The sequence below is a fragment of the Gobius niger genome, assembly GCF_951799975.1.
Source record: "Gobius niger genome assembly, chromosome: 11".
In the NCBI taxonomy this organism is placed as follows: domain Eukaryota; kingdom Metazoa; phylum Chordata; class Actinopteri; order Gobiiformes; family Gobiidae; genus Gobius; species Gobius niger.
The window spans coordinates 16,330,816-16,347,040 of NC_136862.1; the positions used below are offsets into that span (position 1 = coordinate 16,330,816).

General features: G+C 39.1%; 3 protein-coding genes across 3 annotated transcripts; 1 reads left to right on the forward strand and 2 right to left on the reverse strand.

Moving 5' to 3' along the window:
- Positions 1–2,674: 2,674 nt before the first annotated feature.
- On the reverse strand, positions 2,675–4,087 carry LOC306970750 (odorant receptor 131-2-like; the record flags this gene model as incomplete). The annotated part of the gene is made up of 2 exons (XM_079566777.1): positions 2,675–3,610; positions 3,977–4,087. 2 exons carry the CDS (start codon positions 4,085–4,087, stop codon positions 2,675–2,677), a joined length of 1,047 nt encoding a protein of 348 aa, XP_079422903.1.
- Positions 4,088–6,952: 2,865 nt separating this feature from the next.
- On the reverse strand, positions 6,953–11,579 carry ppme1 (protein phosphatase methylesterase 1). Its single transcript, XM_079566059.1, has 14 exons — positions 11,259–11,579; positions 10,760–10,861; positions 10,589–10,673; positions 10,457–10,514; positions 10,055–10,106; positions 9,823–9,977; positions 9,656–9,746; positions 9,507–9,572; positions 9,315–9,441; positions 9,111–9,240; positions 8,991–9,035; positions 7,848–7,912; positions 7,681–7,748; positions 6,953–7,245 (listed from the first exon to the last, which is right to left on the reverse strand). The coding sequence occupies exons 1-14, from the start codon at positions 11,342–11,344 to the stop codon at positions 7,242–7,244; spliced, it is 1,134 nt and encodes a 377-aa protein (XP_079422185.1). The 5' UTR covers positions 11,345–11,579; the 3' UTR covers positions 6,953–7,241.
- Positions 11,580–14,182: 2,603 nt separating this feature from the next.
- LOC306970891 (dicarboxylate carrier UCP2-like) lies at positions 14,183–16,084 on the forward strand. Its single transcript, XM_079566966.1, has 6 exons — positions 14,183–14,325; positions 14,654–14,861; positions 14,933–15,130; positions 15,211–15,312; positions 15,390–15,570; positions 15,651–16,084. The coding sequence occupies exons 1-6, from the start codon at positions 14,209–14,211 to the stop codon at positions 15,763–15,765; spliced, it is 921 nt and encodes a 306-aa protein (XP_079423092.1). The 5' UTR covers positions 14,183–14,208; the 3' UTR covers positions 15,766–16,084.
- The last annotated feature ends 141 nt before the right edge of the window (positions 16,085–16,225 follow it).

A 16,225-nucleotide genomic window follows, 5' to 3' on the forward strand; every position in this document is an offset into this window, starting at 1 on the left:
AAACAGGGTCACTCAGATTTCAAATAGCTATTTTCTGGTCCAAACTCACCTCAAACTTTCCTAATGCATTTAAAACATCAAAATTCGTCACAGGGACTGAGTTTAAACCAGGTTTCACAACTTTCAGGAAGGAAAACTGTCACTTCACTGTAAAAAATGCCTACTAGGATTGATGCTTTATTTCAATGGTTCTCAACCTTTTGGAGCCGCGACCCCCATTATAACAGTAAAGGGGGTTCGTGACCCCCCGCTCGGGTCACGCTGTGAGAAATCGGAACATTAGCCTACATAATTCTTAAAAAAGAAAGAAAAAAACAAATGGCTAAAATAAAATTCATCAAATTACGAACATATAATGGCCCTCTGGTAAAATAGCACACATGCAACAATAAAATATTATAATATAAGCTAAAAAAAAAGTATGTATATTTTATCTACATGATCTGGCGACCCCCCTAATTTGTCTCGCGACCCCCTTGTGGGTCCCGACCTCCAGGTTGAGAACCACTGCTTTATTTGATTCTTTCATAGATTTAATTCTTCAAAGTGTCTTACAGTGCATTAGAGTTATTACAATAACTTCATCAACCCCATGATTTGAAAATTGAAGTGATTTTCACAAATACACAGCAAAAAAGTTCAGATTACATTAAACCTATTTGCCAGTGGAATAATCATTTTGCACTTAAAATTAGCTAATAAATCCTCACTTTACTTGAAATAAGATGTTTTCTCATATTTTCAAAGGAGACGTTTTTTTCCCTATACCTTGCTGCACTGGCAGATCTGTTTGATTTACAAATTACAGGAAAACACAGCCTATTTATTTCATGAAAAATGTACTTTCTTCTGGATCACTTTTTGCTGTGATGACTTTTTTGATATATACGGGCACTTTATTACTTTAGACCTCTGCACCCTGTGTGTAGCCAGTCTTCATCACCAGGTAGTCAGTGTCTCAGGAATGTCTTTCAGCCAGTCGAGTGCTCTTTACCCAAAGCGGAGAGGCTCTGAGAGGCCTCTGGGACCGTGGACATATAAAGATCGCTTAAATTAGTCCACCTCCTGCCCAGGCACCTCTTTTATTTGGCAGGTCAGCCCCTCCCAGCTTGTTTACACACACACAAATTGAGCTATACTTTCACTTAAATGAGGAACACTGAGGAATTTTCACTTAAAGACTGCGGAGAATGTATGGAGGATGATAGAGTTTTCCCACAGATAGCTTCAGGTGTCAGGCACACAGAGGGAGCAGGGGCTTAAGTAAAACAAAGCTGACATCTGCTGGTTAAAGGGAGCACTCGTATAAATAACAACAAAACACTGACATGAGAAAATATCCAAATGTTGTGCATTTCATTGATCAGATTAAAAACACAACACAAAAAAGCCATTCTGATTCTCATGGAAAAGATGGTTAAAATATTTCTCATGTATTAAAGCTATCAGCAAACAATAAGAATCAGTAAATGTCAATCTAAAAATAAAAGCAAACATTTATGCCCAATTCATTTTTTATTTTTTTATTAAGCACTTTCAGAGTAGCCATCAAAATAAATTTGGAAGGAAAAAAAGAACATTGAAACATAAATGTAACAAAATAGCATGTGCATGAGAGAGATAGAAGCCAAGTAAACTCAGCACTGCAGCACTTATGAATTTCATCAATATCCATCATCTATAATCTCCATCTTATAAAATAGTCACTACATTCACACCCACATTACAGTAATGTACGTTTGCCAATGAATATGAATGTTGAGTGTGGGAGAACCCAAAGGGAACAAAATGCACGAAACAAATTCTAAAGAGAAAACAAAAACACAAACATGAACAAACATAAACAAAAGACAAAGTAAGGCATAAATATTTCATGAACATTGACATGTTTACATTAAAAAACATCAAGCATGTGAATTAGGACTATAACACACTTGTGTTGTTGTACCAGGGTTTACAGAGGCAGAAGCAAGTCAAATCTACAGCTTTTTAGCACTATATTTTATTGCCACAAACACAGAACAAAATTCAGCGCATATTTCAGTCCTTAAGACTCGCTAATATTCCATCAGAGGAAAGAGAATTGGACAAAATGGACAAACTTTTTAGCCAAAAAACCCTAAAACAATAATAAGAACAATGCATTGGTTTTATGTAGCACGTGTTTGGACACTCAAACACGTTTTATATTGCATTATTCATTCACTCCATACTTGGTGGTGGTAAGCTACTATTGTAGCCACAGCTGCCCTGGGGTAGACTGACAGAAGCGAGGCGACCAGTCTGCGCCATCGGCCCCTCCGACCACCACCACTCACTCACTCACTATTCACCCAGGCTTCCTGGTGTTACCAAATGGTCTCCCATCCAAGTACCGACCAGGCCCTTCCCTGCTTACCTTCCGAGGTCTGACGGGATCAGGCGTGTGTGGTCATTTTCAGCCCAAACTGCAACTGCAACTGAATGAAATTTAATGCTTTTTAATGACATTACATTGAATGACTCTTGATGCTTTGTAATGCCCTGCTGAAACCCTGTATACACTCATTTTGCACAGCATAGCAACAGAACAATCAGATGAAGTCCACACAAGTAAAAAACAACGACAGCAACCTGAAAACAGACATGGTAAAGCATTTGTGCACTCCTTACACAATACACCAGCTCTTCATCGTCATTTTGGAAAGGGTCTGATTGTCGCCCCTCTCTTCACCCCGAATGTAAAACAGTCTTGAAAATCTTGTCTGAAAGTGTTGTCCTTGAGTCCATACACGAGTGGACTCAGGCACTTGGGAAACATCACAAGGCCCAGGAAAAGTGCGTACTGAACGTGTATGGCGGTCGCTGGGTCTATGTTCCACAGCCCGCTTGAACTGACCATGTTAAATAAAGCAGAGGTGAGGCAGAGGCACAGCTGGAGCAGATGCACCAGCACTACAGTGTGGGCTTTGTCGCCGTGACGAACATTGGCTGAGGATGTTTTGACGGTCACCATTATGGCTACATAAGAGTACATTATGATCATACTGACTAAAACAAAGTACATTATTGTGAAAGATCTGCTTAAAGTTGCAGAGATTTCAAGTTTAAAGACGGACTGTTTGGTGCAGTGAGTTGTGAAGCTGGTATTTGTGCAGCTGACAAAGAAAATAAGCTGCGTGAATGAGTCTAGAGACGCCATTGACCACATGACAGCTATTGCAATGCCGGTTGTTTTAGTAGTGGCAATATTCACATGTCTAAGAGGAAAACAAATAGCGATGTATCTTTCCAGGGACATCACGGCCAAGTTGAGGGGAGACATTTTGACTGTTATTGCCGCAAAAAGAGTGCAAACTATACACACATAGCTGGACATTTTGATCAGGGTAACAGCAAAGATATAGAGTAGCATAGAGACCAACAGCTGAAGGGAGTCAGTGAAGAGCAGGTGGCCAAAAAGGATATACCGAGAGGACTCAAGGAAAAGGGGCTTTCTGAGCAGAGCGAAAAGCATGACGGCATTGACATAAAGGAAGATGAAGCATGGCAGCATGGACAGCAAAGCTCGAACAGGAGTCTGCAAGGATCGCTCTGTAGTGACATTCATGGCCTCGACATCAGGCAAAATCTGAGAGAAAAGAGTATGAAAAACAGTGGTAAAAAGTAGTATCACAAAATGTAACTGTAATCTTAAATGTATTGCTTACATGCGTGTGTGAAAAAATAAATCAAATGAATACTACAAGGTATGAGGGCTACAACCTTTCCGCTTTCCAACCTGTCAGTGGTGTCCGTTTTATAGGAAATTTGTGCAACACAGTCATTTTGTTTGTAGAGAGACAGCCAATCAGAAGTCTCTTATCCACTGAACTCACTTACAGTCTACGGACCACATTGTGTTTGGTGTAAAAGTTCTACATGTTACATTTTCTGAAAGTTAATTTGCGAAACCTTTTAAGTGCTATTAAAAAAAGATATCCCTGTATGATCGTACTTTTCTCTTGAAATCGCTGGCCTGCCCAGACTGATGGAAGTGAGGCTCAAACTCTGTGCCATCGGGCCTTCGAACCACCACCAAGAACTCACTCACACACCACTCAACCATTAGTATAGTTTTACATTTGCTACAGTATAACAGTTCATACATTGCACAATACTAGGGTCAACCAAACATGTATGCACAATTAAATAAACGTTTACTGTTTATTGCTCATTTCAGCACCAGTGCATGTGGACAGCTCCGGTACAGTTACAATACTGTGGACAGAATCACTTTTGGCACAGTGATCTATCTATGAGAGTGTGAATGGCTGAGTGGTTCCTTGATGTAAAGCGCTTTGGATAAATGCGCTAAATAAATCAAGACCATTTACCATTTATCCCAAACAATAGTGCATCGTAACTCTTCACTTCACATTGGCCATACTGCTTTTTTAAACAGCGGCACCTTTGACATTTCAGCCAATTACTAGCTCACCAACTACTTTACTCCTGCCCAAGGAAACAATGACAGTACACAACCTACACCGATACAATAGTAGTAGTAGTAGTAGTAGTAGTAGTAGTAGTAAGCAACCACTACTCTTCCAATAATTAGGGTTATGTATATTTTAAAGTCCCCATTTGCATGAAGGACTTAGGACTGAAACGCTGAATGAAGACATTTTTGCAAGTTAAGCAATGTGCGGGAATTTCACGTATTGATGAACATTATTGGTTGCTCTAAATATTAAATCTGCAAACGTATTTTTCTCTCCCTTTTTTTCTGTAATGTCCCCATTAAAAAGTTTGCAGACGGTGGAGCAATGTTAACGCAGAAAGAAGTTTCTGGGTTAGATTCTTTGACCGTGTGGGGCCTGTCTGTGTGGATTTTGCATGTGATTCTCTGTCTGCACCTTGGGTTTTGTCAGAAGTAGCTATTAGTGTATTATGCATATTTTGGGGTAATGGGGGAAACTGGAGCACCTGGAGGAGGAAAACATTAAGAGAGAACATGCAAATCACAGAATAAGGCCCACGCGGTCCAGTAATTGAAACTGGGGCAAGAGAACTAACAACTCGGCCATTCTGTTGTTAATGTACCAAACAACTAATTAGATTATCATTGTGTTCATGATTTTGTTATATATTTGTACATTTACAGTAGGGGTAGGCAAGGTCAGACCCGGGGGCCAAATCCGGCCATCTAGCACAAAACATCTGGCCCCAAGATGATTTAGAGAAATATATTTATGCAAAATAGATATGAAATACCTGTTAAAGTATGAGTATAATACCATCAGTCCACTGTAGGTAATTAACCAACTTAGTAAAAAAAAATCCGAATTTGAGCATCGTAATCCAAATTTGAGTTGTTTTGGCGAGTTAAGATGTGGTTGGAATTTTCACCAAGATTATTGATTATTGATCTACTTGTTCTGGTAGGTTTCTGACTCGTTTCAGTACATTTAGTCTTTATTTCAAGTAATTGTATTTTCCAATGGGGAAAGAACATTGGTCTTATCCCATTGGCTGTTATACTTTCTTATTTCAAGTGAGATTTACTTTAGAACTAGTCGGAAATGAGCTAGCCTCAAACTAGCAAGTAAACTTGGTTGGATCAGGAAAAAAATGAGTAAAAAATAAGATACATTTCCTCAATTTAAGTCATTTAAGCCAATGCTTAAAGCCAACCACTTTTTGTAGTGTATTGTCCGAACATCCTACTTGGTCATATTTAATGTAATGTATAAGGCATTTGCAGGAAATGGGTCTTTATTTTGGGCTACTATGGTGAGGTGTTTTGGCGATAATAGAAACACAAACTTGCCTACTCCTGATTTACAGTAAAACATCTCTGATTGTAGTCCAGCGGGATACGGGGCAGCCTGGCAAATCCAGAAAGATACCCCTCTAATACCCCTGTAATTATTTTTAGTTTTCATATGTTGGTACAGCGGTGAGTCTGGATTTTACTGTAGGTCTTCTGAGTGCAATCACTGCAAATCACACACTACTTTAAATATCCACAAATAAGATAATTTCCCATTTGGTTAAACATTGAGAGTAAACTGAATCTCTCAGTCAAATTATTTAATTTACAGTATCTCTAACCAGTAGTTGGGGAGTAAACAGTTTACTTAAAAAATGTGACTTAGTTAAGTGGAAAAACTGAGGCTCTGATGTCATCACGGTTTACTGTGTGTTCCCAGGGATTTGTGATCTTAGGAGAAGTCATTAAACTTAATTAATAATTCATTTCTTTTGTGCACGTTTACATCATGCATCTATTCTTCAGAGGCACAATTAGCTTCACTACAATCCCTGGGCTGAAAAGTCAAGGAACGAAAGGGCACATGACGGCTTTTGTGTTTTTGTACTTATCTGTTTTGCTTATCTTTGCCATAAGTGTTAATTAGTTTTACACCAGTTAAAAAGTGACATTTTCTCTAAATAAAAAATCCATCTAAAACATAAGTGACCGGGAGAGCTCTGACAACAGGTCGCCCAACTTCTAGATTAGGTCCTCATCCAAATGCTTTATCTGTGTCCTCTTAAAAAAGAATGCCAACTTGAAGAGTTACCTGAAGGACAATATTTGCATTGATCCGCACTGTAAAAAATATTTGTTCTGATAATTCACGGCTTTACACCTAATTTAGAAGCGGCTCTAGTTTTTGATGAGCCAAATTGCTTTGTGCCCTGGAGGCTGAGACACTGGTGCAGAACAAACTGCAGTCAGTGCTCAGTCATGCGACTTTCAACACAATGACGAGGAATTCCCACCACCACCACCGGCCACCAAGACTTTCTGCACCGTGACAATGTCAAAACCACAATATTTCAGCCGCATTTGGTTGATACTTTTTTTATATTCTCAAATAAGTGCTTAAAGTCTCGGCAAAGTCCATTAAAAGACAATAACCACTGAAATGGTCACAATGTATTTTTATTAACACATACGAAATATACATAAGTATGACTAAGATGGATAACTCACTGTTGTCTGTGTTTCTATACAGTTTTTTCAAATAAATGCACAGAAATGCAAAATACAGAAAATATGGTCAGGACATTTAATTAAAAAAAGAAAGTAAAATTACATTTAAATCCATAGCTTTCAATGACAAAAAAAAGGCAAAGCAAAAAGGCAAAGTATCTACACAAAGATAATACTTAAATAATTTATTTAATTGCTGCTGAAGTGCAAAAATTGTGGTATTGAGTCGTGAGACAGTTCTTGTATTTCTGTTTGTAGTTTTTACATAGGAAACGGTTAATTAGCTGTAAAAGAAAACGTGTAAAGCATTAAGACAATGTAACAAAATAATTTATCTTAAATGTTTATTTAAATAAACTGAAATGCTAAGATAATATTGGCAAAATCCTTTATAGTCTATCAGTGTTACTTTTGACAACATATTTTTAAAGAGAGCTGTTCCTTTGGCAGTGAATTTACATGACGCTTTTTCAGACGGTCAATAGAAGTTTGGATGATTTTAGTCTCTCCTTTTTATTTTTATTTAGTCTTATTTTAGTCGACTAAAATATCTGGACATTTTAGTCATAGTTTTAGTTTCATGAAAAACATTGAATTTAGTTCAAGTCCAATTTTAGTCGTCAAAAATAATACTTTACTATTTTAGTCACTGGTCTATTATTCTTTTAAAAATTCAAAGTATAACTACACATTATAATAACAGTCATTGTGATACATACCACAAATAGCCTTCTTTAAACTCCGTAAATTTGTGCCGAACCATAAATGTTGCTAAAGCATCCGCTACCTGTGAAAAAGTCCAAATGAGTTAAGGCAGTTTAAAGAACATGGATTACGACGCCAGAAAAGGACAGAATATTCACATCTGTCCTGTTCAAGTTCTTACTTTTTCAGGGGCGTCCTCGTGGACAGCGTGACCACACTGAGGCAGGACCTGCATCTGAAACTTTCCTGTGAATGGAACAGGAATACATTTGTTTTCTGACACCAATGTGTACTGTTATAAAGCATTTGTTTGTAACTGTAGCATCCGGGCCCACCGTCACCATATTGTGAGACGCCTTAATACATTAAAGGAACAGGCCATCGTTTTTCCATACTGAGATATGTTCTTACCTGAGCTTAGACGAGTTGATGCGTACCTGTCTGGTCTTTACACGTGCGCTCAGTCACGCAAAAAGACCAAACATGTTGTTAGCTTTAGCCTCTCCTCCTCTCCTCTATGGGGCCAAACGAGGTGAAGTTAGAAGCGACCAAGCTCTTCCATGTTTTCCCTATTTAAATACAGTTACACAAGTACACGATCCAAGTCTAGATACATAAAATGAAGCCTGACGATTTTCAAGCGGGTAAAAGGTGGTACTATATTGTAAGGCGTAACACCTCCTTAGGAGCACTTCGACATCTGTGCAGTAATATCTTCAGAATTATTTAGGAGTAAAGATATTACTGCACGGACATATTACGCCTCACAATATAGTACCTCTTTTTATCCGCTTAGAAAATCGACATGTTTCATTCTGTGTGACTACATTGGGATCGTGTAACTGTATTTAAATAGGGAAAATGTGGAAGAGCTTGGTTGCTTCTAACTTCCATTTGGCTCCATAGGAATTTGCTGGGAGAGGCTAAATGCTAACAACATCTTTGGTCTTTTTGCGTGATTGAGCGCAACCACAAAGACCAGACAGGTACTCGTCTTAGCTCAGGTAAGGACATTTCTCAGTATGGAAAAACAGTGGCCTGTTCCTTTAAAATATGTATTAAATCTACTAATTTGCCTGTTTTTTATGCATATGCTCTTTCAAGTATTAATCAAAACTACTATCCAATACAACCATATTGGTAGAGCACTTAAAAAAGTTAACCAAAGTAACAAGAATAACGACATTTTTAACCATGTATTGGACTGTCCTTTCAGTCAGTTTAAATGAATGAAGAGTGGATGGAAAAAACGGGTAAAGAAAATGTTATAGTAGAAGTATAATTTCAATTAGTGAGTGAGAAAACATTGGTCTGAAGGGCCTACCTTGCATTTGTCCAATAGTAAGGTCTTTATCAAGTCTGTCGACTCCTGTGAAAGATCAGAAATGAAGGGGTGAAATAAATAGTTTAATTACGTCTTATACTCAAATGAGACAGGACTAACCTGCAAGCAGTAGCAGTTTTGGCACGGAGCAGGTGAGAAACAATGCGGACAGACCTCTGAACCAGCCCTCCCAGTACTTTTCTGTCTTTGACAACTCCACTCGCCAGGTAAACACACTGTCCTTCTTTACCTGATGAAAAAGAGGGTTTGTTTTTGTCATGCAGCACTGTCTTACTTAAGCCCTTAAGTCTGACAGCTGCTCACTTCTTGGTCATCCTCCTTCATTCGTTTCTTTGTCGACTCCTCTGCAGCTTCTTCCTCTTCGTCCTCTTCGATAATGCCTTCTCCTATGCTTCTGGACACGCCCGGGCTGCTGCTGGACTCTTCACACCTAACCACAAATAATTAACATAAAAACCTAAACACAGAATCCAAAAAAGAAAAATATCAACTTACTTTTTTACTTGACCTCCCATAGACACACGTGCAGATTCAATGTTTCGAATTTGGCCGCTCTTAACACTGTAAAGGGTCAGTGCATTTTTTTTTTTAAAACAATATTTACAACAAAACAACATAATGCAAAAAAATTATTTCACATTTACCTCCATTCAATAGCATTTTCCAGAGATTTGAACGTCTTTGGCCGACTTCTAAGAAAGTTCTGCATACTGTTTAAAGCATCCATTGCTGTGCCTGTGTGTACACATTTCATTTGACTAACGTGAGATTTAAACTTTTAATACAAAATTGACATCCTTACAACTCTTACCTTCAACAACATCAATGACGCACAGGCCAATCAGTGACGGTACATGATTGGCTGCTGCAGTGTGCACAGCAATAGCACCACCCATACTATGACCTATTATCATAATTGGTGGAGGATTATCGCCATAAAGTGATTCGACCACTTTGCCAACATCCCTTAATAAAGGAAAGAATAAAACATTAGGACTGTTGCCGTCGAGTAGATGTCTGCCACATGAACATATGGTCCTTACTTTGCCATTGTGTCAGCTGACAGATCTTCAGGATTTTTTACTTTGGCGTCACCTACAACCATAAGCACATAACTGACTGCTTCAGTTGCACACATCAAGCACTATAGACCCTTTAAATTGTTTGTAAACATTCAGGAGCGTAGCTGAAAGCAGGCAGCTAGATCCCTATCCATTTCCATTGTAGCTGTTGTCATAGTAATGATAAACAAATGTCTCACTGTTGTAGGAAATATCAGATAAACCTTATTTTATCGTCTCAAATGTCATTCCTCTTGTTCCGGCACCTTAAGCCGGAGTTTTACACTTATAAATCGCTAGTTTTAGTTTAATCTTATTTCTCATGATCACTTCCTGCCTCCAGCTGATGTCACTGATGATAGAGAGCACTATATTTTGTTCTACCATGGGCTCTGAGGTCCATCGCCACCACCCGACAGCTGATCCTGTTGCAAATGACAGCCTGGAAAAGAAAATTCACCATTCATGTCAACACAAAGAATGTGCAGCAAAGAAATGCACATACTCCAGTCTCACCGTGAAAACTGCCCAGGAGAGAGCGGAGTGCCCTCCACCATGAAGCAGGAGCAGCACCGGGCCATGAGCACCGCTGCTGTAAATCCTGAAAACGTTCAGGGAAGTCAAGGGAATAAATAACGCATATCTACAAATATGTTTGTGTCTTTGTTTGTTTGTCGATGGTCAAATAAGGATATATCTTTTCCATTTTCATTTTCCACTTCAACGTCCTCCATCGTTTCAAAGTACTGGCTCCAGGACAGTGGGGTGAAATCTCTCTTGCGTCCAGGTCTGACAAATAAAATACAAAGAGTTAAGAGTGAGGTCACAATGCAAAGAAGCTTTAACGATACAAATCAATACAGCTTTACATTTACATGTGAGGATTTCTCTAATGCAAAGTCATTTCAGTTATTCAGTCGATGGGAATACAAATGTAGGAAATGCCTGACCCCAAATTAAGTGTGAGAGAATACCTTTATTATGATGCATCTATATAACCTGATTATCATATATAGCTTCTTACATGTTTAATATAATCTCAGTTTTTAGAACGACTCATCTTCACTCTTTCGTGACAACTGTGTGCATAATAATGAAAAGGTGACAGCCCCCGTCGTGCAGAAACCGACACAATCTGGAGAGCACATAAATAGAGCAGACAGCAGTTAGTGGGTGACAAGCTTACCCCATTTTCATTTTGGATCCGGATTGAAAACCACCGGGCATAGGAGGTCTAGAGGGTAATAGATTTAAATGCAGTTGTCTCTCCATATCGGTGCCTCTGGAGCGGAGTGTCAGTCAGGATTCAGGAAATGTTCAGCGTGGACCTCCTCTCTTTTTACCGCAAATATTTTTCTTCGACACCTGCGCCACTGCTAGCTGCACATCGGGACGGGAACCTGAACCGAGCGTCCGAGAAAGACAAGCTAACTGAGGCTAACCGAGGCTAACGGTCAATGCTAACAGTGAGCGCCGCAGCTAGCCTCTTCTTCTGTAATGGTGCCATCGCGTGTTTGGTCACACTGCCCCCTAGAGGATACACGCAGCACGCACAAGCCAAATGAATGTAATAAAAAGCAATATCCACAAGATGGCGGCAGTGGGCATAATCCGCTGTACCTGCGCATTTTCTCCAGTTCGGTTTTAGGGAGCTTACAGACTTAAGCCAGTGCAACGAAACGCCGCATTTGAAAGCTAAGACCTACAAAACTCATAGTGACTTTTTTGTTTGTTTTCTCATTCTGTGTGTGTGTTTTTGTCATTTTTTTGGGGGTGCTTTATTCATTGTTTATTTTGTAGTGTAGTTTTGTCCGTTTTTAGTGATGCTTTTTTTGTTTTTAAATTGTGTTATTGCATGCTTTTTCGGTATGTTTTTGTTGCTCTTGTGTGGCTTTTTTGTGGACTTTTATTTTTTTCGTTTTTTCCATCACTTTTTGGTTGTGTTTCTTCCTTGTTTTCAACGCTTTTTTAAAGAAGCTTTAAGATTTGGGTAAAGCCAAACTGGAGAAAATGTGCTTGGTTCAGACGGAGGTTAAGAAGTTAAAATCAAGGAACAACTATACTGATAATGGGTCAAAAAAGCAACGTCGCATATTAGCCTATCAACACACACGACTGATACCACGCTACATCACCGTGGCTAATAGTTGTTTTTACTGATTAAAGCTGTGGTAGGCCGACCTGCCTTTTTGTTGTTGTTGTAGAGTAAATTTATTTTTGAATAGTTGCAATGTCTTCACCTACATTTTTATGGAGTTACTGAAGATACAATCTAGATTATTGCAATTTATTTTGCTTGGAAAATAATAATAATAATTAAATCACAATTTGAACAGGAAAACGGGTACGCCAGCTTTAAGTTACCAGAAAACAAAAGGGACAGAAAAAAATATGTTTTAGTTGTGATGCAACCCAATAAATTTATGAAAATGTTATCTGATTATATTAATTCATACATTTAGACTCAGTTTTGTACTGTAACATCAACCTGCCCATGGACTACAGGTGGAAATTAGCATTTTGCTGTAACCTGGTTCTAAGCATCTTTCCTTTTTGGTCAACGTTACATTGTGCACTGCCCCTGTTCAAACAAATAAACAAACAAATCATGCCATAGCTAAGGGAAATCTGGATGTCCATACATTGCGTGCCCCACTAACCTCTGACATCACAGTGGACTTTATTTATAGTGTTGGTATTTATTTATGGAGTAATTTGGCTTATCTTGTTCACAGTACTGGTGGTATTTAAAGAGCAGAGGACACTGCGGTGATGGAAAATGCCTGCTCAGTTTCATTTTCACAAGCTGTTTGCAAAGTCAGGCTGCTCAGACTAGTTCAGTCTGGAGCAGCCAGTTGTTTACTCGTACACAACGGCCTCAAAGGTTACATAGTGTAAGCTGTTAAGCCTTTGGGGCATCCTATATGAAATGGCATTGCAAATGAGCTGTAGTCCAAAAGAATAATTAGGCCTGAGTAATTCATTAAAAACAACCAACATTTGTGAAAGTAGTTTTAATTTAATCTGTTTATAAGAGAGTTTTTACGTTGTTATCCCGTGGTAACCTAGGGTCATGCTCCGGAGGTGAAGGGGAGGTAACATGCATCACTGCATGACAAGAACTATTCACACCAAAGTAACTTCACGCTCCAAACACTTTCCATGTTTTCCTTGTGTGTTAGAACATAGCTAAATAGCTTCAGTGATTACATGCAGATGGTTGCTGCACCCTCCCACCCGTACATAGTAAGGATTGGCTAAAAACCATGGCGGTTCCTTAAGTTGGGTGTTTCATAACTTTATGGCTTCCTGGTAGACACAAAAAAGGAGGTTCCCGTTGTGCATTTTATTGTATGGCACCAGAAATGTTGAGAACATTCTCAGAACATGTTCCTGATTGGTCCATCATTGTCCAATAGAAAGCAGAGGAGTAGTGTCTCATAAAAGGAATCCAAAGCAAAAGTATTACATTTTCATTTGTCAACAAAATAAAGACGTCATGTACGTATGTCAAAATCAACACACGTACTTTAAGTCCCAAGGAAAATTATGTTGTGTTCTCATGCCATGCATGCAGATCAACAACGGCTCAAGTGACGCCTAGAGTCAGTGGTAAACATGAGTCTCAATGACAGGTGCTCCCTCAGACGGCCCTCAGTCATGTGCAAAGATGCCTATAAATTCGTGCAGCATCATATCCATTCAACTGAAACCAGTCAGGAACAACCAGGGACGCAGCAAATAAAGACTTTTTGTATTGGATACTTTTTTCTTTCGGTTGGATTATAATTACACTGATGTAAGTCAAACACCTTCATAACTAACATCATGCTATGATGAAAGAATTATGTTTTAAGAAAATTATTACAACCTGGAATGGCAAATTGATAAAGTACTAAGTTACTAATTAATTTAAAAATATTATCTATTAAAAAACAACAACGACATGGGTATAAGACACATTTTTCCTTTTACAAAGAATGAAGTTTAGTTTTTGTAATTCATATCAGTATATTGCTAAAATATATTGCTAACCTTGTTTTGCACTCGATGCACAATAATCAAACACATGTAATATGTGCTTACAGGGTCCCTTGAAACATATTTATATCTGTATTAAACACTAAGCAGCAGTGATGGTTGGAAAAGAGCTCGTGCCCACTGCAACGGTTAAGTTCTTTGGTGCAGGGACAGCCGCCTGCATTGCTGACCTGATCACCTTTCCCCTGGATACAGCCAAAGTCAGACTGCAGGTGAGGAGAAGACGTATTTGCTCAAAAACCATCACATGCTAAATATTTATCTATCTACTGCTAACACTTAACCGGTACATTTGTACATTCACTCTGTTGTTTTGTGTCAAATTGTTGTCTTTATCGTATTTTATTTTAATCTTCTTTATGCCCTTATATTCTTATAGTTTTAAAGTTTTTGTAGTTTATTATTTATCTAAGTTATAAGTTAAATGTTTTATGTTTCATGTTGCATGATGGAACAGAAAAAAATCCCCAGTTGTGAACCTGTTCACTAACAATGGCAACAAAAACAATTCTGATTCTGAGATACAATGCTATATTTTAGATCCAGGGAGAGAATGTGAAAGTAGAAGGAGCCAATGCAACAAAGTACAGAGGGGTGTTTGGCACCATAGCTACCATGGTCCGCACAGAGGGACCCAGGAGCCTGTACAATGGACTAGTGGCTGGACTGCAGAGACAGATGAGCTTTGCTTCGGTCCGAATAGGCCTTTATGACTCTATGAAGCAGTTCTACACTCGAGGCACTGACAGTGAGTTATCAAGCCACTGATTTACGAGAGGTTTTTCCTCCGTCACTCAAAGTAATGAAATGATTGTGAAGGTGCTGGGATTGTGACCAGGCTCATGGCAGGCTGCACCACAGGAGCCATGGCTGTGGCATTCGCTCAGCCGACTGATGTGGTGAAAGTGCGCTTCCAGGCTGAGATCCGAACGGGTGACTGTGAGAGAAGATACAGCAGCACAATCGATGCGTACAAGACCATTGCACGAGATGAGGGCGTGAGAGGACTTTGGAAAGGTAATGCAGTCATCCTTTTTAGACTGCCATTCAATTATTTGTAATCAGATTACTAGTAACCATGCATTTCATTGTTTCAGGGTGCATGCCAAACATTACTCGTAATGCCATAGTGAACTGTGCGGAGCTGGTGACCTATGACATGATCAAAGAGCTTATTCTTAAGTATGACCTGATGACAGGTAAGACAAAGAAGCAAAATCACATCAAAGATAGTTTATTTAAAAATTCTGAGTATTGCGATTGTCCTTCCTATCAGACAACCTGCCGTGTCACTTTACTGCTGCCTTTGGAGCAGGCTTCTGCACCACAGTGGTGGCCTCTCCTGTGGACGTAGTGAAGACCCGGTTCATGAACTCAGGGGCTGGACAGTACAGCAGTGCCATCAACTGTGCATTTATCATGATAAAGAGTGAAGGGCCCAAAGCTTTATATAAAGGGTAAGGACCTGATGGTGCACATGTTGAATATCATGTATAACTGCTCAAATACAGCGTTGTAACTCCGACTTTTTTTCTAGGTTCATGCCCTCTTTCCTTCGTTTAGGCTCCTGGAACATTGTAATGTTTGTTACCTATGAACAGATCAAAAGAGGGATGACCAGAGCCCAGCAATACTGGGAGTCACCATTCTGACACACATCTTTTTATGAATGGAACATATGAACCTTTAGTGGTCTGTTTGACAGTGAACTTGGCCGTGGTGAAAGCAACTTTGTAGGAGTTACACAAGCAGGTCGTCAGAGAAGGCCCAAAATAGAGCAGCCACGAGTTCAAGGAAAAGGGACAGAACATGACATAAGCACTCTGAACAAGGAAAGATGCCGAGGGGGTCAAATAATTGTAGAGTTGAGGAACCGTTCAGGAAAACGAAGCACCAAAAAGAATTCAGGTTTGGATATTTAGTGATTCCAGTAACTGTTACGCACAAGGATAACCAGCAGGCTGGTTACTAGACATCTGTTTACATGTGGTGTAATGCTTTGTATTTGAATTACTTCTGCATTGTTTCATATTGTCCTGTTTTTGCAAGTGTTCACAAAACAATAAACATTTTGTAAGAGACAATTGCTGGTCAATAAACACAAAATGTTAT